At 36.1% G+C, this 27,988-nt stretch overlaps 1 protein-coding gene and 1 non-coding gene across 2 annotated transcripts in view; one reads left to right on the forward strand and one right to left on the reverse strand.

The window, feature by feature from the left end:
* Nucleotides 1-24,596, forward strand: part of LOC140137251 (ATP-binding cassette sub-family C member 4-like) — a 108,571-nt gene extending 83,975 nt beyond the window's left edge. The window contains 4 exon segments of the mRNA XM_072158898.1: nucleotides 8,448-8,553; nucleotides 10,758-10,963; nucleotides 18,971-19,043; nucleotides 22,027-24,596. Coding sequence (XP_072014999.1) covers nucleotides 8,448-8,553; nucleotides 10,758-10,963; nucleotides 18,971-19,043; nucleotides 22,027-22,383 — 742 coding nt within the window. The 3' untranslated portion in view covers nucleotides 22,384-24,596.
* On the reverse strand, nucleotides 8,137-8,210 carry Trnas-cga (transfer RNA serine (anticodon CGA)). The gene has a single exon. It is a non-coding gene; the product is annotated as a tRNA-Ser (tRNA).
* Nucleotides 24,597-27,988: the final 3,392 nt, after the last annotated feature.

A 27,988-nucleotide genomic window follows, 5' to 3' on the forward strand; every position in this document is an offset into this window, starting at 1 on the left:
GTTGAACCAAAGAGTTGTACCAAAAATGTTTGCTAAGCTCAGAGACGGCACCATGGCGGAGAAATCCCCCAGTCAGAACTCTTGCCTTCCCAGATGCGCCCAGTTATAACACAAAAATTACAAAATTTCCACTTTTTGCAGCAATTTTGCGCATAATTTGTAGATATTTGCCCCCTGAAATTTACTTTTCCCCTTGCCCCCTCAATTTTTGTTCTGGTGCCACCACTAGCTAAGCACTGAGCTGCAAACCTGTAACAGACAAGATTAAAAGATACAAATTATTGTTTGATTTCGGGCTTTTGCCGGAGGTAAACTATTTGCCCTCGGTCCATGAGCGACAACCAATATGGCAGATTTACCATATCATTACACACAGGGTAATTTTGAGGACTCTTTGGCTTTAATCTCTTTCCATCTCACATAATTTACATTATTGTTCTTTGAAGATAACAATCTTGCTCGTCCCATGATATAACAGCAGTAGATATAGCTAGATCTAAATCTGACCAGAATTGATCCAGAAGACCTAAAAGATGACTATTTGGATCGGCTTTACTAGTGTCATAGCATGAGTCATTCGATGGAGGGGGCACCGAGCCTGATTGTGGGGGATACCAGGATCTACAATTGGGGCATGTGCCCCTATAATGCTAGGCCAGTCGGGTTAACTTTGGGCCCTTTACATATTCTCTGGGGCCACTTCTAGTCTCTGCCCATGGGTATTCCCCCTCATTTTGCCTTGTGTGTGGGCCTGCAGATAAGATTGGCTCAGATCGATCTAGATTGAAAAGACAGACTCAGTTTGAAATCTTTTGCACACAGACTAAGCAAACACACCTCTCCATCTCACGCAATGTTACATAATGTCCCATGTGAGCATGTAACATGATGTGATCCATTCAGGCCAAAGGAGGGAATTTTGAAAATTGAGTTTTCAGCATCATCAACTTATCCAGCAACCAGGCATACTATTACTGTAATCCTTACATCCCCAGCATACTTGGTTGTAAAGTTATAAGCCTTTATAATGCCAATTTCCTTATATATTTTATCATTTTTTGCTCCCTATTTTTACCTGTATCTCAATTCCACAATTACCACCTTTGGCCTACTTAGAGCTTATCGCATCCCATACGATGTTCTCTTTAGATTAGCATCTTTACCCTGTGACATTACTACAAATAGGATTTCTCTGCACGGGTTTACAAATGGTTTAATTTCTCTCCTATTGAGCCATTTAACCTACCGCTGATATGTACTGTCAATCGGATTCCACAGAGTAAGCTTAAGTAAGCTTAACTACATACTACTCAGTGTGGTGGCATGGGTTATTGTATGACACACACGCCAACATTATTGTATTTTTCAAATCTATGTCAATCAAAATCGTAAAATGATGCCAAAATTTGGGTATTCCTGAAGATTTTCCGTGATCTGTGATGTATTCCCCTTAAGGACTAAGGTGAGACTGAGAAAAGCTAAAATATTTATGTCAGTGGGAGGCCTACCTTGGGGGATTCACTTGATCCAGAGTTAAGTATCAACCCGGTTTAACCCCATGGTGATGATGCACACCACAAAAGTCGGCGGCAACACTTTACAGGTTTTTTTAATGCGTTGGTGAGATATTTGACTCTTTAAATGCCAAGTGTTCTGCTAACATTTGGGGCATGTGCTTTAAACATAGGACATAGCCATGTGATTATCTGTGTGAAGTAAACTTATGTTGAATCAATACTCTCTATATTTGTACTCTTTTCATTTTATGCAAATTTTGAATCATAAAAGGAAAATGTTCTGAAGCTGATTCTTTTTGAAAATTTTGTAAACAACGTTGAATGCATTTTATTCACTCATAGCAACAGCAAATCAAGGATTAATGCTCTCCGTGCTGACCATAGGTTCAACATAAATCAAGAGCTATCTTAAGAACCACTGAACCAATACTAGACTTGTTTGTACTCATTTTAATGCATTTTACATGCTGATTCCATTATGGTCATGAAAAATATATATTTTGAAAGAAATTTTGAAACTTGTCATCCGCAGTCGACTCCCGCATGAAGAGGGTTAAAAGTAATTGAACATCTGAAGTGGACATTCATGTTGAGTAAGAACAACATGATTAGCCCAATTTGAAGAGACCAATTTCCGTAAAGTTGCCTCCTTTGATCTAGGAGCAATGGTATGGTATAGACAACCTGTGGTTCTTAACATTCCTAAAGAACTAATTACATGATGTGGTTTCTACTCAAAATAATATCAATTGTTCTCTGTATCACTGCATTGTTCCATTGCCAAAGGGTAGGATGGTGATTCTGATTCTCCCTTAAATTCACCAATTGAAATATTTCAGTCTTCTAACAGTTGATGGTAGGGATCAACCTTAGTAGATCAAGTGTTACCTCTAAAATGTACTGATTTCTATTTAATATTCAATTTGAATATTTAAGAGAGTATATGCACACACTAGAATGTGCACAATATATATTTTTTAATACTGACAAATTGACGAAACATGCCATTATATGTTTTTGAATTCTACTTTTTTTTTAAAACTATTTCTCTATTTATATAAAATAAAGAAATAATAAAAAAATAGAGTAAAATTCAAAAATATATAATAAAGTAATAACATGTTATGATATACACAACATGATTTCAATCATTTTACTATGAAAATTCCCACTTATCTTCAATCAAATGTAGGCACAAGACATACTTTGCACGTATAGCTTTCATAAAACTTTGATGTTCTTCATCAGAGCCGCTTTTTGATGGAATAGCCACTGGTTATTCCCACCCGATCTTGTAAAGACCTGCAATCAGGAACCTTTTGACCAGAAAATACCCCACCAACCGTGGTCACCACAAACCAAAATTAACCGCCCATCCACAGATCTGTGGCCCAATCAAGGACACAACAACAGGACACACCAGACCTTTTTAATTCCAAAGGGGTCTCACTACCCTAACAAAAGTGGACATTGGTTTAAACGGTGAGTCACACATCACTTTGCATTTTGATTGATTCTGATGACTGTAGATGTCCTCGGTTGCAGGTGTGTCCTCATTTAGGTGTTAAAAAGTCAGATCAAAGTTCTTACAAGTAGGACTGCCAACCACCTTACTTTGCTACGCCAACCGCCAATGACCTGTAGGCTGTTACAGGACATTGCTAGGAAGTACTAAATGGTCAATGAACCATTAAATAGGAGGTTCCACCTGCCACCTCCCCACATCCCTGCCCAGGGGACCACTCAAGTGTCACAGTGTACACATGGCTGACCAGAGACTTTCAAAACATACCCTAAACAGGATTTGCCCTTTTGAGCAAAATACACCCCTAAACAGCATTTAGCGCAGCTTCACAACAAATTTTACCCCATTACAGGATTGTACCTGAAAGATACTATAAACAGGATTTTATCTGAAAGGTACACCCTTACAGGTTTTTGATAAAATAAATCTTAATATATATGTTTGGGTGATGTTCTTAATGCATCACATGCCAGGGGAACATGTTTTGTGAAATAGTGGGATCATTAAAATGGCCCTAAAAGCACCAAAAAGAAGTTTAAAAACAGGCGTTTTTGATCCCCTAAGCAGGATTTGTGTGACTTAAGTTCATTCTCTGAAAAGAACCCTTAATTTGTGTTTTTTGGTCACGCATGTGTACACTCACTGTGAAACTTGAGTACCCCCCCCCCACCAAATGTCTCACTTCCAATGGCATAGTTCAATAACCTTTATTTCATTTGACAATCATATCTCAACATTTGAGCTCACGTTATTGTTATTGTACCCAATGCATTCAAAGGTCATACAATGAATGTACAAATATATTAAGGTTAAAGAACTGTACCCTGATAGATGAGCATGTGTGAGATCCTAGTGCATGCTATTCATTCTGAAATATTACCAAAGGCTGTATCTCAAGAATCAGTACTTGGCATAGTAGTACTTGTTTTTATGTAGATCTACATACCAGCACATCTGTAGCCACATTTGGATTACGGTTTTCAATGACATACAGCCCAAAAATTCCCAACTTGGGCAAAACTGGAAAGTCTTCCAGCTGACCATGCGGGGTGACCATGTGGCTCCCAGAATGACTTTACTGGGAAAGTATAATTCTAGGATAATTATGTCGCTGTTTTTTGAACCAAGGGGAAACTTGCCCCCATCCCCGCTGAGGGTTTTGGATAGGATTTAGGATAAGGGTTGGGTTAGGACAGGTATGAAATCACTAATCAGTCTGGTTGGCTGAGGAGGTAATGTCCCCACTCAGAGGAATTGGTCAAAACCCCGGGTCAAAACAGGGTTCATATACCTTGAATTTTCAGTTTTCTTTCCTTCCCCTCCTCCTTCCTCTCTGCAGTCATGACCCTTGGTTAAGACATGATGTAGTTAGAGAAGGGGCTCTTATGGGGAGACCAGCTCAAGTAATGAGCACAAATCAATTAAAATTACAGTGTGCATCTTCGTTGGTCACTTTGATTATTATCCAAAATATGTAAAATTGCAATTTTTGTTCACTCTGTGAGTGCAAATTGCAATCAACCTGTTGAAAGTTTTATATTTTTCTGTCTGCAAATCTGACCAGCACCTACATGTGAACTCATCAGGCCAAAATGATGCATACTGAGCAATATTTAATATCACCCGCCCATAACAACCAACCCTCGATATTAAGATTAGGCTTAGGGGTACAGTAAGTGATAGGGTTAGGATTTTTAAGCTTTTTATGTATGAGAGAAGACAAAGTAGTGATATAGACCCTGTAAATGAAGCTAATGGCCCGTAGGCTATATGATCACAACATAGGAAGTAGTCAGTGGTCAATGAACCATGTAATGGGAGGTTCTATCTGACGCCCTGACAACCATCCAACTGCCATCTTTATATACTTAAGCTTAACCTAACCGCAGATTTCAGTCTGAAAGTTAACAATTTTGTTCGATTTGATCTAAAATTATTGTGATCATTTATAAAATAACAAATACTAGGCATCTTTGTACTCATTTTAATGTATTGGCATAAATTTTGAATAAAATTTTAGTCAATTTTATATAAAAATTGTGCAAAATGAAGTCGTCGTCTGCTCTTGGTGTTGGCATATGGAAGGTTATCACAGCGTTCAAGTTCTATTAGGGTTTCATACTTTCTCACCTTCACACCTGTGTTATGCATACCTGGCTTAATAAGTTACACGTGGGTAGACCTAATTGTATTTGGCACATGAAATCATGAGCTCCGATAAGGATGAGACTATGGTCTGGATATGGGAAGGGTTTCTTAATGATTAGGCATGGTTACTGAATCATCAGTGAATTATATATACTAGGCATGTTTGTACTAGTACTTTATGCATGAATGAATAATAAGGCCTAAAACTTGTATTGCCCTTACAGCTCCAAAGTCAGGGTCAGTCGGGGGGGTTTCCTTTTTATTTCTCTTTTTTTTTGCACACAATATCAAGAAATGCAAGTTCACCACAAAATACCATGGTAAACAATGATTTATGCCTATAGGGTGTCTTAGGCTTGTTGTTTAATATATCAGAGTTAGGCAAACATTTTCACAACATGTTTGTGTATTTCATACCAAATATGAAAATTGACACTAATGCATATGTGTGTCAGGGAATGTGACACATTTCTTTCTATCGGTACATGAAAGAAATAATCATGAATATAATTAGCACACTTTAATGAATCCAGGTGTGTAACCAGCATGTTCAGTCTGCAACAAAATCTACAGCATTTTCCCTCAAAGACAAGGAAGTGTTTTAGAAGGCCTAGGTGGCACACTCTGGTCCACCACCCCATCCTTTTGGTCACACCCATGGATAAATTAAAACCCACAATTCAAAGGTTTGTGAAATAAGTTAACTTTGGCCTTCCATGTCCCACCCAGTAATGTGAAATATAATGATAGCAAAATAGAAACCCAGCTAATATTTGTAAGGGGAAAAATATGTCTCAACGTCCCTCCCCGCCCCACATCAGTGAAATAACCTTGAGATGCCCATAACTTTCAAAGCTTACATTCTTATACACATAATAAGAAATATTGTCACTAATTTAAATATTAATTATACAATTCTACCAACAAATGCTTTTAAACATATTTTTACCTATATTTTGGGTATAAAAACACAAGTTTCTGAGATAAATGTGCACCAAAAAACAAACGCTGTGGCAGCTTTGAGACATACTCTTTGGGGCCTAAATATGCTATAAGAAAAAATGTATAAAACAAAAACTGGTTAAGAAAAGGGGAAGCCTGTGATTTTTGTCACCTTGAGAGGTTGAGGAAACCTCATGTATCCACCAGATAAGACTGTATAATTGTAGGAAGGTTAGATAAGGTTGAGATGTCATCATTTGTAGGTTACTATTATGTACATTCTGGATATTAAATCAGGATTTCTGATCCAAAATATGAAACCAAAGGCTGCCTGGTATATTTTTGTGTTAATATTGATTTGCTATGTAAAGATACAGAGGGCGAGATGGCCGAGTGGTTTAGGTGTTGCGCTGCCGGCCGGGAGATACGATCGACGAGGGTTCGAGCCTTGGGCTTGCCTTAGGTGAAAATTCTCTTCCCTCCCAAAAAGTTCCTATATGGTCGGAAATCCTTCAATTCATTTCAGTAATTAATTTCAGAATTTAATTGAAGAATTTCTTCTCGCCCCCATACACTGCTTAGCACGTGCAGATATAGGTAGTGTATGTGCTTCGTCCGTGATTCGGAAGTCACATAACGCCGTTGGTCCCGTGTTCAGGAGGATTCATCCCTGTGCACGTTAAAGTGTCAGAGCTATTCGAAAAGAGAAGGGGGACCATCCCCGGTTCTGATATCTGCACTCATCCACTCTAGGTTCCAGAGTTATGTTAGCGACTTGCGGTATTCCGCCCTGCTGACTAAAAACTCAGAAGGTTCAGAAGGTTGTTGTAGTGACCTAAATAAGGAGGACATTAATATTACCCACACAACCCATTTTTGAAAACCACACACTGTGATTTGTCAAAACACGTCATATTTCACCGCATGTCCAGGATCTGTTCCTGTGGGGGCTCAGAGGGGCTTTCAGAGTTAGGGGGGCTTAATGGCTAAAATCGCCAAAAAACGGCTGATTTTTAACAAAGTGCCCCTGGACAAGCTGCACATATCCTGCAATATTAAATGTGTCAAGCATTGCACAATATATGCAGAGGCCTAGTATTGCATTGGTTACACTTACAATATTTCCACCTGCTAATGTATATTTCATCCAAATATGATCATGAAAATGCACAATTCTGATATTTTTGAAGACAATTTGGAACTTGTCATCTGCAGTCGACATCTGAGTGAAGAGGGTTAACCAGGCCCATAACCCCCCCCCTCATCCTCAAATACCCCAAAAGTCCCCTATTTTTACCCAAAAAGTTCCATTTGGTCAAAAAGGGTCCAAATTTTGGGGAAAAAGTCCACTTTTCAAAATCTGCACCCTACTCCAAAAAGGTCAAAAGTTTGAAAAAAAGTCCACTTTTTCAAAATCAGCTCCATCAAATAAATCCTGGTTATGGGCCTGGGGTTAACATACAACTACCAATAAGAATATGGCTCAAAACTAACACAGGGCAGCACTAAGTCATTTTTTGTGCCTTAACTCTGTGGATAGTCTGTTATGTTAAAGGAAGTATTATTCATGACTTGTATACAAACATTGCAGAAATGTGACAAAATTGTTGCCAAAACTAAATCAAATCATTTCCCATGACAAACTTGCCATTTTCTAAAATAAATCAGATATATTAGATTTCAAATGATGCTCCCCAGATGACAAAAATGGAAAATTAAATGACAGAAATTAACCAATTTCATTGGTTCAGAAATTTCTCCATGAGGCAGAACTGTTGCATCGGCAAGGTTTTGTTTTTGCAGTCTGCATTTTTCTATGTTTTTGAAAACATTAGCAAAATGTTGTCAGAAAATGTTTCAATACTAGTGTATTAGGCTATATAAAGGGATAAAAGGATGTGAATAATATGGAAAAACAGTGGCATGATCGACGGGAATTATATTAATGAACACATTTTTCACCAGGTTCGCCATCTCAAATAATAAAGCAGACAAGTAGAAAAGTGATCCCGCCTGGGAATTGAACCCAGGACCTCAGGTTTTCGAGACCAGTACCTTAACCACTGGGCTACAGGAGCTTCATGATTAGGCTGGTTGAAATTCAAACCCATAAGTGGTCACTTAAACTTATCTCCTCCCCACAAATAAAACACATTTTAAAGTAACATTTTAACAATGTTGATAAATTTTTTCCCTTGTTGTCATGATCTTCATATAACCTGCCATTTAATATTATTAATGTTATTGTATACACATTTTATTGTTTGATGATTTTAAGTAGCTAAGTTTTAGTTTTGAATTTTTTCACAATACAGGACAGATGCACTGATCCAAGAGACAATTCGAAGCAAGTTCCAGGAATGTACAGTGATAACAATAGCTCATAGACTGAATACTATCATGGATTCAGACAGAATCATGGTAAGAATATCTAGGAAAGCAGACTTGTCCTTCCTTTGCACCACTGAGGTCCTGGGTCCGAGCCCTGGGCATTCCCAGATGACTTCACATACATTTGGTTGCCTGTCCATTCTCGGTCTCGCACTTGAGACTCTCTGAGTACTTCAGGTTCTTCCTGCATCAAAAACTGGGCTTTATTCCTTTGGTATATTGATTTGCCTTGGATCCCATATGAATATGATAAATAAAGATACTGGACAATGGCGCAAATGGTCTGAGTAACTTATATAAGAATAACCCTATTAGCTCCTATTGCTAGTTGCTATGTTTAGCTGTGTGCATCATTCATGTATCCCTGCTAAAGCAGCTCAACTCTCTGGCAAGGTGCTCCACTTTCTGCTAAAGGCCCATGGGCCATTGTTGCCATCATCCTATTCCAATGAATCATACACCAGAATCATTCTTTTCAATGTTGAAACAATTTAAAATAAATGTTTCAAATCATTGCTGCACAAAATATCAATCATATTTATCATGTTTTTATAGGTATTTTATGATGGGGAAGTGAAAGACTTGGATGACCCTACATCCTCCTTAAGACAACTTGAGTTACAGTGAGTTGCTCTGTGGTGGCTTTGGGGACTCAAAGCCACCTTTTTTTTACAAACATGCAAAATCAGTCAATATTTAGACATTTTTGACATGATTAAAAGTCCCTTTTGTACATGGAAAAACATGTTTTCCATGTTATATTTCCTCTACAGGGAGGATGGCAATTTATTTCTCGCATTTAGGGTCTAGCTACTGTGGGCTATTTGCTGGGAGGAGATAAGTTTAGGTGACAGCTTATAGGTTCAAATTTCAACCAGCCTAATCAGGAAACACCTGTGACCGAGTGGTTAAGGCACAGGTCTTGTAAACCGGAGGTCCTGGGTTTGAATCCCAGGCGGGATCACTTTTCTACTTCTTCTTTATTATTTTCGACAGCGAACCTGGTGAAAAATTATGTTCATTAATTTTGATATCCCTCTTGTCTTCTCCTGGTACATGTAGCATGCTTTTCTGTACACTCTAAGTAAACCAGGTTCTAAGTAGACTTAAGAAGAGGTTGCCCAAGTGTGCTAACAAACGCCTCTTCATGCTCCGTTCTCTTTAAACGTTTTGGTTTCAGCGTTTTGGAGCTGACCACAGTTTACGTTGGTTACATACGTCCCCTTTTGGAATACTCTGATGCCATTTGGCATTCATCGCTCACTGTTAAACAATCAAGTACACTTGAGCGAGTCCAAAAAAGGGCATGCAGAATCATTTTGGGTGCTAATTATATTTCGTATGATAATGCAGTTAATGTATGTAAGCTAGACTCTCTCTCTGCCAGGAGGGAACAACACTCGCTTAAGTTCGCAAGTAATCGCTTGCTAAATCAGAGCGCACTCAACATGTTGCTCCCTCCTAGTAGAAGTGAAGTCCATGGAAGACAGCTGAGAAATGCAGCCCATATCTCCAAATTGCGTGCACGCACAAGCAGATTTGCTGAAAGCCCCATTCCCTACTACATTAATCTGTTGAATAAGCAGTAGTAGCTTGCGTGCTGGTGGCTTCCCATTGTGCCCTTTTGCATCTCTCTGCTGTTTTCCATGCCAAGTTGCCTTTTTTCTTTTTTTTTTTTTTGCTTTATAATTATGTGTAATTGGTTTCTTTCATAATATTTGTTAATGTTATTTGTTTCTTGTTTCTTGTATAATGCAATTTGGCCGTTTGGCCGTGATGTTGTGCAGGTTAATAAAATCATATCATATCATATCATACATGTGTCCCAGCCATTCAGGGAAAATGAAATCCATTTTTTCAGACAAGGAAAACCCGGTGAATTTGAGTAAACAGCCAAAATCAGGAAATCTTAGGAAATTTGAGTAGCCCAAGTGGGCAAGCATTTTTGCCATTTTGGCATACTCATGTATTGCATACAATGCATGAATCTAAACTGTACTACAACCATTCAGCTATAAACATATTCCATATTTCATACCTTTTGAAAGAATTCTTCCTTCTCCATCTCTAGGTTGTTGTTTTAAACAGTTCGCACCCTGAGGCAACCTTTGTAAAGTGGAAATAATTCTCATGAAAATTGTGACATTTGTCAGGGAAATATCAAGGGAAAATGCCCCAAACCTGTTCTTGATAAGTAAAATTGCAATCTTCAATAAAATATTTCCTTCTTACAGGTGCTCGATAATGGTGAACTAAAGGAATTTGAGCAACCCTATATCTTACTGCAAGACAAGACAAGTCTATTAAGTAAACTTGTAGAGCAGACAGGAAAGGGTGTGGCTGCACAACTCTTAGAAGTCGCACATGCTCACTATAAGGAATATCAACAGGTTGATACAAAGATGATACCGAATGGAGCAGCAGGAAATTCAGATGACAGGTAATGAGCGTTGGGCTATTCCAGTTGAAATCCATACACCCTCTATGGAAGACATTACCTTAATCTTCCACACAGGGAGTGTGAATTTCAAGTGGGGCTACCTGAATGGGTGATTCCATTTGAAATCTACACTCCCTGTGTGAAAGATTAAGGTAGGGCTGCTAAGAATACGCGATTTTGGAGGCCAAAAAACGCACCCCAATTTTCCAAAAACGCAAAAATGTGTGATTCTCGATTTTTTAAGGATTTGAGAGTCCCTGACCTAACATCAAGTGCTACCATCATTAAAAAAAATTGAAGTAAAAATAAAAAATCCATTTTTTAAAAAATATTTAAATATAAGCACTTGATGTTAGGTCCAGGGACTCTCCAAATCCGCGAAAAAAAATTTAAAATCGCAAAAAAAAAATGTAAAAAAAACGCATTTGGAGCCAAAATACGCAAATTGCGGCGCAAAAAATGCAATTGCGTTTTCTTAGCAGCCCTAGATTAAGGTCATATCTTTCATAGGGGGTGTATGGATTTCAAATGGAATAGTCCATCAGATTAGGAAACACTGATGAGCCAAAAGAGGCACCCTCCCTGTTCCAGTTATATAATCCTGATATCAATTTGTCAAGTTTTGCATCCCACACACCTGCCCCTACCTGTACATGTACAGGATGACAGGTACATGCCAGTAGTGTAGCCAATTTTGCCCCCTTGGAAGTTGCAGTGTCCCCTTTGAAAAGTCCTGACTATGCCACTGGTGCAGGCAGGTATTTATTCATGGTGTATTGATATGCTTATATTCTTGTTTGATGGTGATACCTACATACATGCATGTGTGCACAAACCAACCATCCCCTCACACACACACCTACTACTTGTAAAAACCTGCAAAAGAGGACCCTTTTGCTTTCTTTTTGCTATCTAGTCGGGGAGAGAATCTAGCTGACCTGAATCTAGGTTCCAAACCATAGACCCATCTGATTTTTTACTATCCAACTGAGACATTACCCTACATTAGTAAACAAAACATGATCTTATATCCATTTTTACATTATCTGTGATGTACATGTACTGGTAGGTAGAAGGAACCGTGGACATCTTCAGTTGAGGAGTGTCCTTGGTTATTCTGCTATTTTCATGTGTGAGTCCTTGTTTGCATGTCTTTACAGAGGCTCACACATACCCAGCAAACACAAAACATTTTGACATTATTTTGACATTAAGGGTATAAAACATTTTCGTAGCATTCAAAGATATTGTTTGAAAACTTACTGCAAAATATTCTAACATAATGTTATTTAAGTGTTGACAAAATATTTGTCAACAAATGTTTGCAAATAATATTTTACAATAACATTTTGAGTGAAATTTGACAACATTTTATGGTGTTGTAGTGTGTTTCCATACAAAACGTTTTTTAAAACATTTAAAAATGTTTTTATGACCTTTATAAAACCTGACATTTAATGTTGTGAAAACATTTTTATCATCATTTGGTGTTTGCTGGGTACAAACAGCTTTTGATGGTCCTAGACATAGAGGCAGTCTTTTGGTAATTTTCAGGCGCTCTATAGTAATGACATTTACTTGCCATGGTTTACCTGACTTACAGGGTAATTTCATCAATTCAAATCAATTTATCAAGACAAAGTTTCAATGATTACTGCATGAAATGTGGTCTTGAAAACATTAATGTTACCTGGCATTATAAGTACTAGTAGCTGACTGTGGTCTGCATAAAAAGATAAGAAATCTAAGACAGTGTTGCCATTTTTTGGACCAAAGTGCAGCTTTTGAAGGTAACAAATCACTTCTGTAAGGTTCACTTCGAACCTTTCTGTATGCAGAGGTCTTGCATAAGACAGTTGTTATAAAGACTAATTTTCCACATAAAGGGTTCAATGAAAATCCAAAACAGGTTCTTTGAGCAACATAGAACGTTTTGCGGTTCCCAGAGAGGGATCTGGAGAAATTAGTTTAATTCTAAAGAAACAGTTCTTGAGTTGAAGGAAACAGTTCTCGAGCCAGGAGAAAGATTTGTTACAGTTTGCTTCTTTTTTTTTTAATCTCTTTCACATTTTGTTTGTTTGTGTGTGTGTTTGTAAGCCTACTTATCTTTATGAAACTAGTGCAGAAAAGAGGTACTTTCTGGAACCTGATACAGTGCTGTAGCTCTTTTGGGCGGGGGTGACCACACCCTGGCAATTTTAGTGACAAAAATTGGCCATTCGGGCCACCGATTGCCAAGTTTGAGGACAAAGTTGCTAGAAGTGTTGTTACCAGGCAACAGTTTTTTAACATAGCCCAATTCTGTGATTATACCAGAACATAGGCAACACTGATCTAGGTAAAACTTTGAATGCTTTTGTACCAGGAAATTGGGCAATGAAGTAGTTACTTGAAAAATATAAAGAAAGTAAGTTATTGGAGTACTCAGGGGGGTGAGGGGGGATTGGAACATTTAGGAACCAATGTGGCTAGATTTGCAACTAATCAAGTTCAGTCCTACTAAGTGTGTTATGCATTTTGTAGAGGAAGCAACAATTTTATGGATTTGTTTCGTTAGCGGTAGAGTCATGAATCTGTCGTAGTGTTCGTCTAATGTAGGGGGTTGCATGCAACACCCTGCATTCCCATTTGTTATGTTCAAATGCCTGCATAAACCACATAATGACTCAGGAGAAATTGTGGGATCATTTGTTACCCTAATTTTACTGAAAAAATTGTGAACGCTGTTTTCTTTAGGCCTATGATCTACTGGAATTTGCCAAGCATGCCTAATAGCTTTCTTAATATGTAGGGTTGCATGCAACACCCCTGCTTTCCCATGTGTTAAGTTCAAATTAATGGCTTCATAAACCACAGAATGACTCTGGATAAATTGTAGGATCATCCCGGGGATCATCCATTACAGCTAGCTATTACCCTCATTTTGACTGAACAAGTTGTTTTCTAGTATAAGCTTGCTTACTAGATTTTGCCTATGATTTTGAACCCTGACCGCCCTGAATGCTACAAAATACTACAGGCTGGGTGCCTTGCCCTTCAGTAGGTAGGGGTGGGCAACACACAGGGCAGCTCCGACCAATTCCCCTTGGGGGTGATAGGGTTAATAAACTGAGGAATGGGGCTGAAGATCAATCAAGGTGGGCTAATTTAAAGTTTTCCTTATTGATCAATCAATTCACCAATTAGATAAATTAATACATTAATTGATTAAAAAAATATTCCCAGATAATTATAGTTTTTATTAAATCAGCGTACATGGCAATGAAGACATGTAAATTTTAATTGATAATAGGTTATAATTACATAAAAAGACATGTAAGTTTTAATTGCGCTTATACCCTGCATGTCTTGTTCAGTATGCTGATATTTCATGATTCATGTAACCAATCCGTACATCATTTATTTACCCAGGTGTTCTGCAATGACAAGAAAAATACAAAATAATTCTGATAAAGGAGTCAAAATATTGATTAATTAAATAATTAACAAAAATATTGTCACTAATTAATATACTCGCTTAAAATTGCAACACTTGACATGAAATATGGTGTGATTGGTTTCAAAAAACAAGATTCATTACTGGGGTCAATCAAACTTATTTAAAATTGTTTTGGCTAATTTTTGAGACAATGAAAGCTTTATGTATAAAAATATGTGACCAGGGGCTATGGTATTAAGTGGTGTTATCATTGATCACATTGATACAATGTCGGCATTGGACTTGAAGCCTTATGTTACAAGGTAAATAGGCCAAGATATATGCAGGTGTACAGGGTGGAAAATAATGGGTGGTTGTTTACCAAAACATAAGCTTAATAAACACCATGTTCAAATTGTGACTGTTTACGTAAAAAGTTTACATTCAGTGGATGTATTGATAGGTAAAATTCTAGGATAATAGACAAATGATATACATAAATAGTACAAAATGATAGCTACAAAGTGGTTAATCTTGTGTAGAAACTTGTAGATTGAAACAAGCCTTATAGCAAAAGTTCCAGATGATACAAAGTAACCCAACCCTTTCTCAGTGGTTTGAGATGGACTTAGCGATCCACTATGTTCACATTGATTCTGGGTGTTTTTAGAATTCCAGAACAGATTCATACATTTTTTACAGCCAGACCCATTTTAATTGATGTAAGGTCTTCCAAAATCACTGGAAGAAATATCTTAGTAATAGAATGAAATTAGTTCTTATACACCATTTTTCGCCCAGATGTGGCAGTGACATCAATGCGTTGAGGCAACCGTTTCGCGGGCGCATCTTTGCAGCATCTTTAAGCATGGGCATTTGTATGTCAGCGCTTTGAGCAAATGCTAGCGATATGTAGCTGCGTCAAATAAAATGCGCAATGACGTCACTCCCACATCAGGGTGAAAAATGGTATAGTTATCCCTATAAACATAGATTTCATCCCCATTCAGCATAGACACGAACCGGGTCCAAGTGTGTACCTCTTTCTCAAGAAATCTTGAATCATAAGATGTTATTTTACTTTGCCAACATTTTAATTTCACCCTGTATACATATGGGTATTTAACTGACCATACTAATGATATAAGTGAACTTCACTGACATTTACAAGTAGTAGTGAACTAAACATCACCATGCCGGGATGATCCAGGCTTGCACACAGATTAGGGGAGGTATGGTAAGCATTGTAAGGCAATTCCAACCAAACATGTCATATGACAAAAATATTGTAATTGTGAAATGCATGCTGGGATATTAATGTGATCTAATTGAGTACCAAATCCTTATTTTGTGCAATTATTATTGATACAAATTTTTACTTTTTGATAAAAATTTTGATCAAAATATTGAAAATGAATTGCTCTTTAACATTAACAGCACATATTGCAATGAACTTAAACTTGCACATCCAAGACTGTTAGAAAATCAATCAATGTAAGTGTTACAAACACTAGCATATGCAAAATGCATCATTCAACAAAAGAAAACAAATAGAAAATAATTATATTTGCCCATCATATTCTCCAAATAAATAACTGGAATTTGCTGCAAAAAGATTAAAGTTGACAAGATTTCACACTCAATAAGGAACTGAGAAATCCATTGGAGGATTACTGTGAGGATTACAGAAAACTAGTAAAAAGCACTGGCTAAGTCTGGCTTACACTACCCCCCCCCCCCTTTACATACAGATGGTATAGTAAGACCACACAACCCAATGAAAAACGCAGATGATAGTCTGACTCTATAGCTCACATGCTGCAGGGGAAAGACCGGCATATTTGCACATTCTTGGTATCAGTTGGTGCTCAGATGCTATGCAATTCAATACATTCAGTCAGTTACGTCTAGTGTACTTTATGTTCTAAGAAATGACTTGCAGGTATAAAGAGGCCTCAAAATAATTGTTAGCATCATTATTTGATTTGGAAAATAATGCTCATTATTGAACTTAGGGCATGTGTGACATGACATAGCGGGATGAAGAGGATGGGATCTAAACACCATGATTATAAAAAATGGGCTATTCCTATTGAAATCCATACACCCTCTATGGAAGACATGACCTTAATCGCCCACACAGGGGATGACGATTTCAAATGGATTCACCCATTCAGGTAACCCCATTTGAAATTCACACTCCCCATGTGAAAGATTATTAAGGTCATGTCTTTCATAGGGGTGTAATGTGTATGTATTTCAACTGAATAGCCTAAAACTATTGCCATTTTGCATTGTGAAAGTTAAGTGTTTCGCACACAACATGTCAATTTTGCAGTGCAAATTGCATGCATTGAAGTTACTTCTTATTTGAATTTTTTGGGTACAAATGAGATTTTACAGTCTAAAAGCCAAAAATATAAGGGGAAAGCAGGTTAGCATGTAAACCTATAGACGAGCGCACACTGTAGCCTACATGGACGTACGGAGTGTGTTGTTTTAACTACATGGATGGACATGGAGTGTGTTGCATCATACTTAAAAGTATGATGCATTGTAGATGTAACAATATTTTATTAAGTAAATGCCATAGAATTACGTTCATCAGGTTTTTTGATTAAATAACATTTTCACTACAATATTTTGTCCTTCACATTGGAGGACCAAGTTCATCAGGTATGACTGATATGGTCATCTGATCCACTTTCCCAGGAAACTGATTTCCGATGTTCCTTAGTCTCTTTTCCAGTCTATTCCAGTCCGATGTGAAGAACAAAATATTGTAGCAACCAAAAATTAACTTGGGTTTTGTCAAGTAAAAATACCAATTTGTTTAATTAAATGCCAATTGCAAGATTCATAGCTTCTTGTACATATTTTGCAATGCACCTGTTTCATACATACTGAAACACTAGGAATCACAACATGCTCATCTATCAGGGCACAGTTCTTTAACTCCTGTACATTTGTACATTCATTGAATGACCGTTGTAAATTTTGGTACAAAAACTCATACTCTGCAACTTGATGTCAAATTTTGCACTAGGATTGTTTTATTGAGGTTATTGAACTATGCCACTAGGATAAGGCCATTGTGGTCCATAGTGAAACAAGAGAGAGCAAAACTCAGCAAACATGATTTAGAAAGGGATGGGTGGTCATTAGGTGAATATGGTAACCTTTTGTTTCAGTTTTGGGTATTAGTTTCCATATGATAGAGATGTGATATTAATCTCGTCATATCGGTCCACAATAGCGTGACACTTTATGTTTTCATTAAATACACAAGTCAAGAGATCACCAATTGTAAACATTGATAGCAACTCTTATGACAACATAAACATCAACATAATATCTTACAACATAGATAGCTTGGGTGGTCTGTATGGCCACATGCAAACCTTATGGAATGTGTTTGAAAGGAGAGAGAGAGAGAGTGAATGAATTGGTTATACCAGATCCTGGTTATACATACAAAAACTGCACAAAGTATCAATGCACTTTAAAGAGTCGCATATTTGTGAAGAAGTCATCACTTGATCAGAATGTAATAGTTGTAGATTGATCAGTTTTGATACTTGTCACAATGTGCAGTGGTGTCAGGGCATGGAGGAAAAGCCCCAGTCAAAACTCTTGCCCTCCCCCCTCCCTAAAAAAACCCATAATTACAAACAATTCCACTTTTTGTTGCAATTTTGTGCAAAATTGGTTGATTTTGCACCCCGGTGCCACTACTGACAATGTGACCCCTTAACTTTACTTTATGTCCAATTGGATAAAAAATTATATTAAAAAATGTCAATAATTTCCATTGACTCTTCCCCAGAACATGATAGTAATGATAAACACAGCACAAATTCTCCTAAATTGTCTTGTGGCAATGAGCCCATTTCTAATGTGAAAGAGCAAATATATCACAGTTTTTCAGTTTTGATACACACAAACCATAATAATACCAATATTATGTAATGCAAGTAATGGGAGATGGTGGTGTGAAGGTTTTATACCAATTTCATTATAAACAGGAAAGAACAATCAAAATGAATGCAGTCAAAGCTGCAAAAACATTATCTGTTTTAAATTTTATTTGAAGTTTTCTTATTCTGTGGACTGACAAATGACCCATGGGTAATGACCCGCTTGCTATTCTTTAATTCAAACCAAATAGTTAATTCTCGTTTTCATTGCAAGTTTAGGTAATAAGCATAATTTAGTATGGTGATTCATTAAAAGTGACAAAATCTTGGAAAAATATCATGAAATAACAGATCCACCAGTGAAGACAGATTCTTTCAAGACTTTTCTATAATAAGTGTCTAACCAGGGTCTAACCCGGAAAAAGGCTTACTAACTGTTTATTCATAGCATTAAATTTTCAACACTTTTTTACAATTTTTGGTAACTTCCTCACATGTTTCAAATCATGATCATTAACAAATATGGCAAACTCATTATCGCATCTTGATTTTCTTGCAGTACTTATGATGCTCTTCCTTGCTAAAAGGATTTTGTGGATTTTGTTGCAGACACGGATCCTTTTTGTCATTCAGCAATTAATCGCATAATTTGTTTCGCTGATTATTTTACAGATCCCACGAGTCTTTGCAAGATGTCCGTCCATCATCACCTGGGGATGATTTAACCTTGAGGAAATCCACTGAGGTAAGCTTTAATTATACCAATGCATTGTGGGTAAAATAATCAAATCGGCAATTAGGTAATTGTCAACTACAGAATTATCAATGAATATCTTTTTGAGGGACAAATAATCTATATTTAGGAATAACACAATATTACTAATATGAAAATAGTTTAAATTATCAGTGAATAGATTTATCAGGTTTGTTGAATTTTGACATTTCTTTCATCTTATCTGTGGACTTCATTCTCTCGTTATTCTGTGCATTTCTGGATTTTGGGCCATGGAACACTTTTCATGATTAGGCATACCACAGTGATTGCACATTATAGTTCTGCTACACTGCACACAAGCATAGCTGTGAATTTTAAAAGCACACTCACCAAATTGTGCACATCTTTGAAAACCCATCTATCAAAAAAATAACATTTCCTCATATTATATTTCATTCATTAAAATTATTTGTGGTGAGACCATGTCAGGCCTGTATGATTTATTTTGGGTTCTATAAAGTAAACCTTTCGTTAATTTTTCTTCTAAAAGGGACTATTTCAATGTTTTTACTAAAAAAGCGGACCTTTGGTGAATTTTTCCTTCAAAAAATAGCTGATTTTCAATGTTTTTACAGCCTCCACCTCAACACCCCCACCCAGGATATGGGTCTGGACCTTGCTGAGGTCACAATCAAGTCCAAAAATTCTCAAACAAGGAAGCAATGCTTTGCATAGAATGCTTTGTAATGCTGTAGACTGTAGTAAAGCATCTATAAATCAATAATAATAATAGTTTACCCTAAGACAGAGAAATTGAAAAACACTCGGACGCAAAATTTGCATGCATGTTGGCAATCAGACACGACAACCATTTATTGACTTTTGTTTAAGACCCGCACCAGTACCTACAACAAATAAACAAACAAACAAACAAATTCTCAGCCGTACTATAGGCAAATATATAATAGGAGATTCTCTAATCGAGCGAATTATACCCAACCCAAGACTCTAGCGAAACAACGACCAAAGGCGCAGAAAATCTCGTTTTAGCCAAACAATACAAATTTATCTGCATGACAATGATTGACATCTGACCCGGTAAACAATAACATGGATTGGCCCATTTCTCAGCAAGGGTAAATTGAGTTTAACTTGTTGCACTGTGTTAAACTTTAATTCCAAATTTGTACATTGCCGGGTCCATTAAGGGATCTAGAATGAGCGTTTATGGCGTTTTGACAGTATTTTTTGCAGGACATGAGAGCACCTCAGACGTATCAAATTGCATTCTGAATACGAAGGATGTCTTTCTGATATCAAATAATTTTCATTTTTTGAAATTCACGATATACACATTTTATGACAAATTATTAAAATTTGATGTTTTTCAAATTTTTGATATATAACTGTCCAAACGTTCATACCCCTTCCCTTAATAGTCTATCCAATAAGTTAGAATTTGAAAACTTGCATTCGGTTACATGGACCCCCAAGTATAATAATTAACTTTTGTTTCTGTATGTAAATATATAATTTCAGGCTCAGGTTGGGCACATACAAGGTGTATGAATGTAAGATCAACAAAACCTTGAAAAAAGTAAATTATACACTTACCTAATTTGCATAAAAATAGCATGAATACATAAATTAACTAATAAGCTAATTTACATAATTACTTTACTTGCATTTTCTATTTTGAAATGAAAGAACTTCAAATCCCCAACACATGTATCATCATTTCATTCTCATAGCATGCACAGTTTTCTATAGCGTCATTTTGCATGACTTGAATCATTTTCATTTCAGCTTTGTATGTCTACAGATTGACCAAATGGCTAAAATAGCATATTTGCTTAAAGTCATAATGTACGATCTTATAATATGAATTTGGTTAATTTTTTTTTCAAACCTGATTTTTTGCATATTTGTAATGTTTACACATGTCACAACTTGCACCTAAATGGAATCAGCCAAATTTGTTGTGTTTGTAGGTAAACAGAGCAAAGTTCGACATAAAGTCATAATTCAAGAAATTATGACTTTATGTCCCCATAGAACTGCGTGTTAAACGGCCAAAATAACAAGCAGTGTTTCTTTCACGTTACCTCGTTATTTCAGCTCAAAATGGACAGAAACCATTACCGATCATTATTACTAGTATTATTTCAGCATTTTGAGTATATAATGACAAATTTAAATTTTGAAGGAAATCGTACATTAAGCCTTTAATTTTGTTCATTTTATTCAATGATGCATGCATGATTATCCACCACAAATGGACTGTAATGTTGTCATTTTATTTGTTTAAATATTGGACAGGCAACTTTCCCTCAAAATAAGCTATACATTGATATATTACATGTTGCTGTTGCTTGTGCAAGGTAGTAAAAAGTGGTGAAGAGTTGGGAATCCTTTGTTTTCTGTTGTCTTTGAGAGGTTAAAAACATGGGCCAACATTACAGCCCATATACAGTGGATAGTCACATATTTTTTCTTTAATTTAATTAAGTCCAGCGATATAAGCATAGGATGACATGTGACACTTTTCTTCCTGCTGGTTCGAAAAATATGAAACAAAGCCTTTGAATTTGCTATTTTGCCTATTTGCAGCCACATTTTGTGACAGGTTTTTAGGCAATTTCTAAATATCCTAAAATTGATATTAAATCCAAATGCATTGGCTGATTTCAATTCCTAACCCTAATACTGATCCCAGCATCATGATCTCATTTTCCTAATCCTGACCCTCTTAATTGAGCTATTCCAGTTGAAATCCATACACCCCCTATGGAAGACATGACCTTAATCTTCCACAAAGGGTGTGCCAATTTTAAATGGAGTCACACATTCAGGTAGCCCCATTTGAAATTCACACTCCCTGTGTAAGAGATTAAGGTCGTGTCTTCCATAAGGGGTGTATGGATTTCAACTGGAATAGCGCATTCTAAATTCTTACCATGATTTAATTAATACTTGCCTTGATACAATGATTCTACAATGATTTCAATTTCAGATCCATGATAGAATAGATGACAACAACTCAACAGAAGACCAACAACTCAACAATAGTGAAGTAGATACTACAGATAAAAGAGCTTTACATAAAGACACAGAAATTGATGAACAACAAAAGGCTGACAAACAATCATATGAAAATGCTGGATTTGAGAAGGATGACCAAGAGGATGATGTAGACACAGAGGACAATAAGCAAAACACTGAGAAACAATCGTTTGAGAATGATGGTTTTGTAGAGGATGAACCAAATGATGTTGAGATGATGGAGGAGGAGGGCGTGGCACCTGCAGATGATACCGGTGTATGTAGTGATACTAGTAGTGGCAATGATGACACTACCACAGCTTTATAACAAAAGGATATATAGGTTGATTTGTACACAATCAAACTTTTTAGGCCTGTACGCAAGGGGGTGCAGGGGTGCGGTCACAACCTCCTAAAAATAATTGCAAAAGAATACAAGAAGTCCCTAAATATTAATATTATATATTTTTAACACCTTATTGGCGTTTTGTTTAAAAAGGTCAAAATTTTGGGAAGAAAGTCCACTTTTCACATTATTATGTTTTGATGGATCCAAGTGTGTGAAAATATTGGATCCAACACATAATAATGATAAAATTGGATGCTTTATGCCCAATATTTATTGGTCTCGCTATGAGTTATAAAATATTGGACTTGGCTACGTCTCGTCCAATATTTTATAACTCGTAGCTCGACCAATAAATATGGGCTCAACCGATCCAATTTTATATCAAAATTCCCCCCCTCTTGAAAAAAGTCCACTTTTTCAAAATCAGCACCCAAAAAAAAAAATCCTGCGTACGGGTCTGCAAGCTTTACTTGGAGAAAAAGATTTAAAGGTGTTTAAAGTCAATTTGAATTTCATTCTTTTACTACTTCTTACCTATTTGCAGGCTTTTTTATGCTAAAAAATGAATCCAAATTGGACTTATATAAAGATATTTGTATTCAACTGATATGTGACATGATCAAGGGAAACTAGTCAGAAATATTCAATTTCAAGATTTTTAAATTTTGTACTAGGCCTTCAAAATGCAAACTCCATGAAAATTGAATTTCTGATTACCAAGTTATTAGCAATTTATTGGAACCACAGAGAAAAAAAGGAATTTGAGGACCTTTTTACCAATAACTCAAATAAGTATTAGCCACATTAGACTCATTCCCCTTTATTGCGTCACACACTTTTACACTGAGGCAATTGGGCTATTCCGTTTGAAATCCATACACCCTCTGTGGAAGACTTTATTTTTATCTTTCACTCAAGGGGTGTAAACATCAAATTGAGCCATCCATTCAGGTAACTCAAGTTGTAATACATACTCCCTGTATGGAAGATTAAGGTCACATCTTCCGTAGGGGGTGTATGAATATCAAATGGAATACCCTATTATTTCATCCCAATACAAGTTTTCATATCATGATGATATGAGTGTCTCGTACGTGAATGTAGACAAAGCAATGTTCAAAAATAGCAAAGTCAGTAAAGGCATTTTCCATTAAGATAATGACTTTATAAACCGCAAGATTTTTGTCTAATTCTCTATTGGTATTCTAGTCATATTGTAATCAGCTTAATAGAGCCTAGAGCCTTGATGCACAGTATCTGAAGAGTAGCAATCTATTTTTGTAAATATTCTTATTTCACAATGGTTGCAATTGTATGAATCATATTCCAGTGAGATGCAATTGCGCAATCCATTTTCTAGTAATCAGTTTGTGACCAAATATTTGAAATTGTAGCGGTATGAATTATTTTCACACTAGGTACAAATATTTTGTTAAAACATTTACAGAATTATAATTGACTATTGAGAACTTAAATGTGATATGCCAAATGCTAAAGTGTGTGCTATTTGTAGAAATAATTATATATTTTTAAATTTATAAATTTTATTTTCAGAAAAGGTGCTTGATTTGTTATAAAAACATCCCTTTGCATAAATAAAAATGGAACGTTTGTGATGTGTATATTGCCACCTTAACATGATAACTAATGCTTTGGCTCAGATTTTTGCACTGGAATTCTTAAATGTAATGAGCATGTTGAAAATTTGAGTCTTTGACCACAGATATTTCATAATCAGTTATAATTCATATCCAAAGATTGATGAATAAATATGCATATTTGGCCAGCGTTTCAACCAATCCTTTTCAAAATAAGTTTTTTTGTCAGTTTAATTTGTGCTGTTGCTTATGTCACAAGATTCTTTTAGCATCAAATATAACAACTATGTAGTATAAACCAAGCCTGACATAAGGGTTGGGAAATTTCCTGGAAATCAGTGATGTAGTCTGGATTTTGAAAGCAACAAAAATCATACCAGCAAGTCAAACAAAATGTAATGCAAGTGGAATCAATTAATTTGCTTTGAATTTCCAGGTATGTGATGAAAATTACCAGTTTGTTTAGGATTAAATCTGATTGCAATGTGTATGCATGTGATGCAAATAGTGTACCAAAGCATATGTAAATATTATTTAAATGATTTATAATATTTTGTCTTTGTACTGTTTTGCTAAAATAAATTGATTAATTTATGTTTGAGCTATTCTGTCATATTTATGTTTGTAATGCATAAGGCCTTGAGATTTAGTGGTATATTATATTCTTTTTTTTTTTTTATGCTCGCAATGGTAAGAGGGTAGAGCACAATCAGAGGCATGGCATAGCTACTATACCAGGAGGAAGCAAGCGAGTGCAGTTGTCCTCCTCCATCCAGTTGTAGAGCTGTTTTTGTAACTTTTGCATCTTGACAACAGGAAAAGTAGTTAAAAATCATGCCATATCAAATAGAAATTACTTCTGTTCTTGTCAGGGTTTTATGCATTAAGTTGCCCCTTACTCAGACTTGCACCTGCGACTAAACTGCTGACGCATTTTCCACCGTGATGTCAAACGGTCGAGGCAACTGTTTCTCATGCACATCTATGCAGCATCTTTGAGCGTGTGTGTGTACGCCTGCGCTTTGACCGAATACTAGCGATTTGTAGATGCGCCCAATGAAATGTGCACTGATGTCACTGCCACATCAGGGTTGAAAATGCTTTAGCAATGCCATTGAATCCATGTGTTTGGGCATGGTGGGGGGGCGGTACTGGTCATTGACAGGGGTATCATGCCAGTATGATAGGCTTGGGGTAAAGGGCAGGGAGTGAGATCATTGAGCTAGTAGCCTGATGTTACTGGTTGGCCAATATAGCCAGACTTCTAGAGGAGTGCTGAGGGTTTGGGACTACTGATTGAAATGGAAAAGAACAGCAGAGAAGAATTAGCTACTTGCAGTTCATGCCATTATGCACTATGTGGGGAGAGCCTCGAACTGGCAGCATACATGAAAGGAAGAATTATGTAACCTTACACAGAACGTTATGACTAGTTCAATTCCCATTCATGTATGCTGCCAGTTCGAGGCTCTCCCGCACATAGTGCATATAATGGCGGAACTGCAAGTAGCTTAATAGGAAGAAAGCAATACTCCAATGACACAAGTATTTGCTGTTTTGTCTATTTTGTCAGTATTATTAATTTGTCAACAGGTTTACATTGGTCTCAATTCATATATCTATCATTTACACAATTTCCAATTCCATCAAATCAATAACTTATAAAACTTGTCTTACAAGTGAATTTACATAATATATTTATATACAATCAGCCAAAGTCTTATCATTATTTAAATACAACTTTTTGTAATTACAATTTAAAATGATAAGCAATATATATCCTTGTTTGATACATTACACTTTCAAAATACATCATGTGACATGTATGAGCCAATGAAAACAATCCGTTTGTTTGGGCTATTCCATTTAAATTCCACACACTCTTGTAAAAGATTTTGGAATTGCAACCAAATTCAACAGTTTAAATTAATCCAAAGACCAACAAAATTCAACCAGATTTTATCAATTTTACCAATTTTGAACACAAATTGAACATAAAACTAGTTCCAGCTAGATTGAACATACAGAGTAACTGGAATTTAGAAATGCATTGAAATCTTCCACAGGGGTGTGTATATTTTAAATGGAACAGCCATATATGCATGCAAGGAAGGGGACATCAAAATATGTTAATTTACTTACAATAAATAATTTTAACCATTTTTAAATATATCACAATGATTTTTTGGTTCAAATTTTCTTATAAATTACAGGTATAGTCAAATCCTGTTAGAATTTAAGTCCACCTTTTACTAAACTTCTGCGCAGAAAGGTTCACTTTTTGTTTTGGAAATCCCCCCTCCCAAATAAATCCTACATACAGGCCTGGATATAGTCCTCTTTGTGATAAAGCAAAATAGTTCTTAGAGTCTGATATTTTGCTGTAGTGCAAATGGGGTTAAAACATTTAATTATACTGAGCGACGCCTATTTAGGCCTTGCATTTAAAAACGTTCACCAAAGCATGTACTAATTATGCTTTTGAATTTACAAAAACACCAACCAAATTAATAGCAGATTCTTCAGGACCGTTCATAAGTCATTTTAGCTGGGAGGTTCTTGTACAGCTCACTAAAGCTGAATTTATATTTGATCGTTCTGCTAAAGTTAACACAAATTAGCACAAGTTTTTACAACTTTTCCCTCAATTTTATGCTACAATGAGGCAAAATTGAGCAATTTTAAAAACAATTGAGAATTTATTTTTTAATAGCCATTCATATGCCAAAATTAGTGTAGAAAAAGGGGTCACTGATATACCAAACAGCATAAAATGTAACCCATGTTTGTGGCACTACCCTCTATGGTCATTAATTTTTGTATTTATTAATTAATCAGTGAGTAATATGCAAAAAGTAGTTTTTCAACCTCTATTGCTAAAATTATGTGGGAGTAAAGTGATTTTTCGTGTTTTAATTTCACTACCACTTGGGGTTTTATTAACATATAACCGGTTGTTATGACAATCAATATACAAATTAAACTTTTTATTTATATTTGCCATAAATACTTTTTCCAATATCTACTTAAAGCATCACTAGACCAATATTGGGCTATTCCAGTTGATATTAATACACCCTATGGAAGACATAACCTTAATCTCCCACACAGGGAGTGTGAATTTTAAATATGTAGTCGCCCATTTAGGTAACCCCATTTGAAATCTGCACTCCCTGTGTGGGAGATTAAGGTCATGTCTTCCATAGGGGGTGTATGGATTTCAATTGGAAAAGTCCAATTTCAGTCATAATCTCATCAATCACAATTGTTACATTTATTTACATTATAGAAAATCAATACAAAAATGTGTTTTTATACAATGATCGCCATGGGTATCTCTCTGCATAATAAGATTAATATTGTACAAATATACAACAAAAGTGTGTAATACAACTCAAAGAAAATATGATCAAATTGCAAAGATCTGTGACATATTAGGTAATTCTCTGTCCTTCAGGGGTATTACACCCCTGCCCAATTTTGAGCCTATTTTTGGATTTTTCTCAAAAATTATAGCGAATTGGTGACAAGTAAGATATGTATATTATAGGGGCAAGGACTACAACTACTGCACTGGAAATTTTATTTCAGCACAAACAACAGTTGTGGAGTTACAGTCAAAAATGAGGGAAAACCAATATTTGATCAATAAATCAATAACTACTTGCCTTGAGTTGCTGAATTTTCAGTGCAGGACTTGCAGTCCTTGCCCCTATAATATACATATCTTATTTGTCACCAATGCCGTATAACTTTTGAGAAAAATGCAGAACTAGGCACAAAATTGGCCAGGGTGTAGTACCCCCTTAAGGAAAGTCAATGTTGTCCTTCAAGAAAATACACTTCAAAATTTTAGCAAAGTTTTTGGTTAATAGGACAACTTTTCAAACTGTGGTTTGCAGTTGTGATGAGAAATAATTAAATTTGATGAAACCATAATTATTATGGTAGCAGGCCTATCAACAACAACAATAACAAAATAAACT

Source organism: Amphiura filiformis, chromosome 17, assembly GCF_039555335.1.
Source record: "Amphiura filiformis chromosome 17, Afil_fr2py, whole genome shotgun sequence".
NCBI lineage: Eukaryota > Metazoa > Echinodermata > Ophiuroidea > Amphilepidida > Amphiuridae > Amphiura > Amphiura filiformis.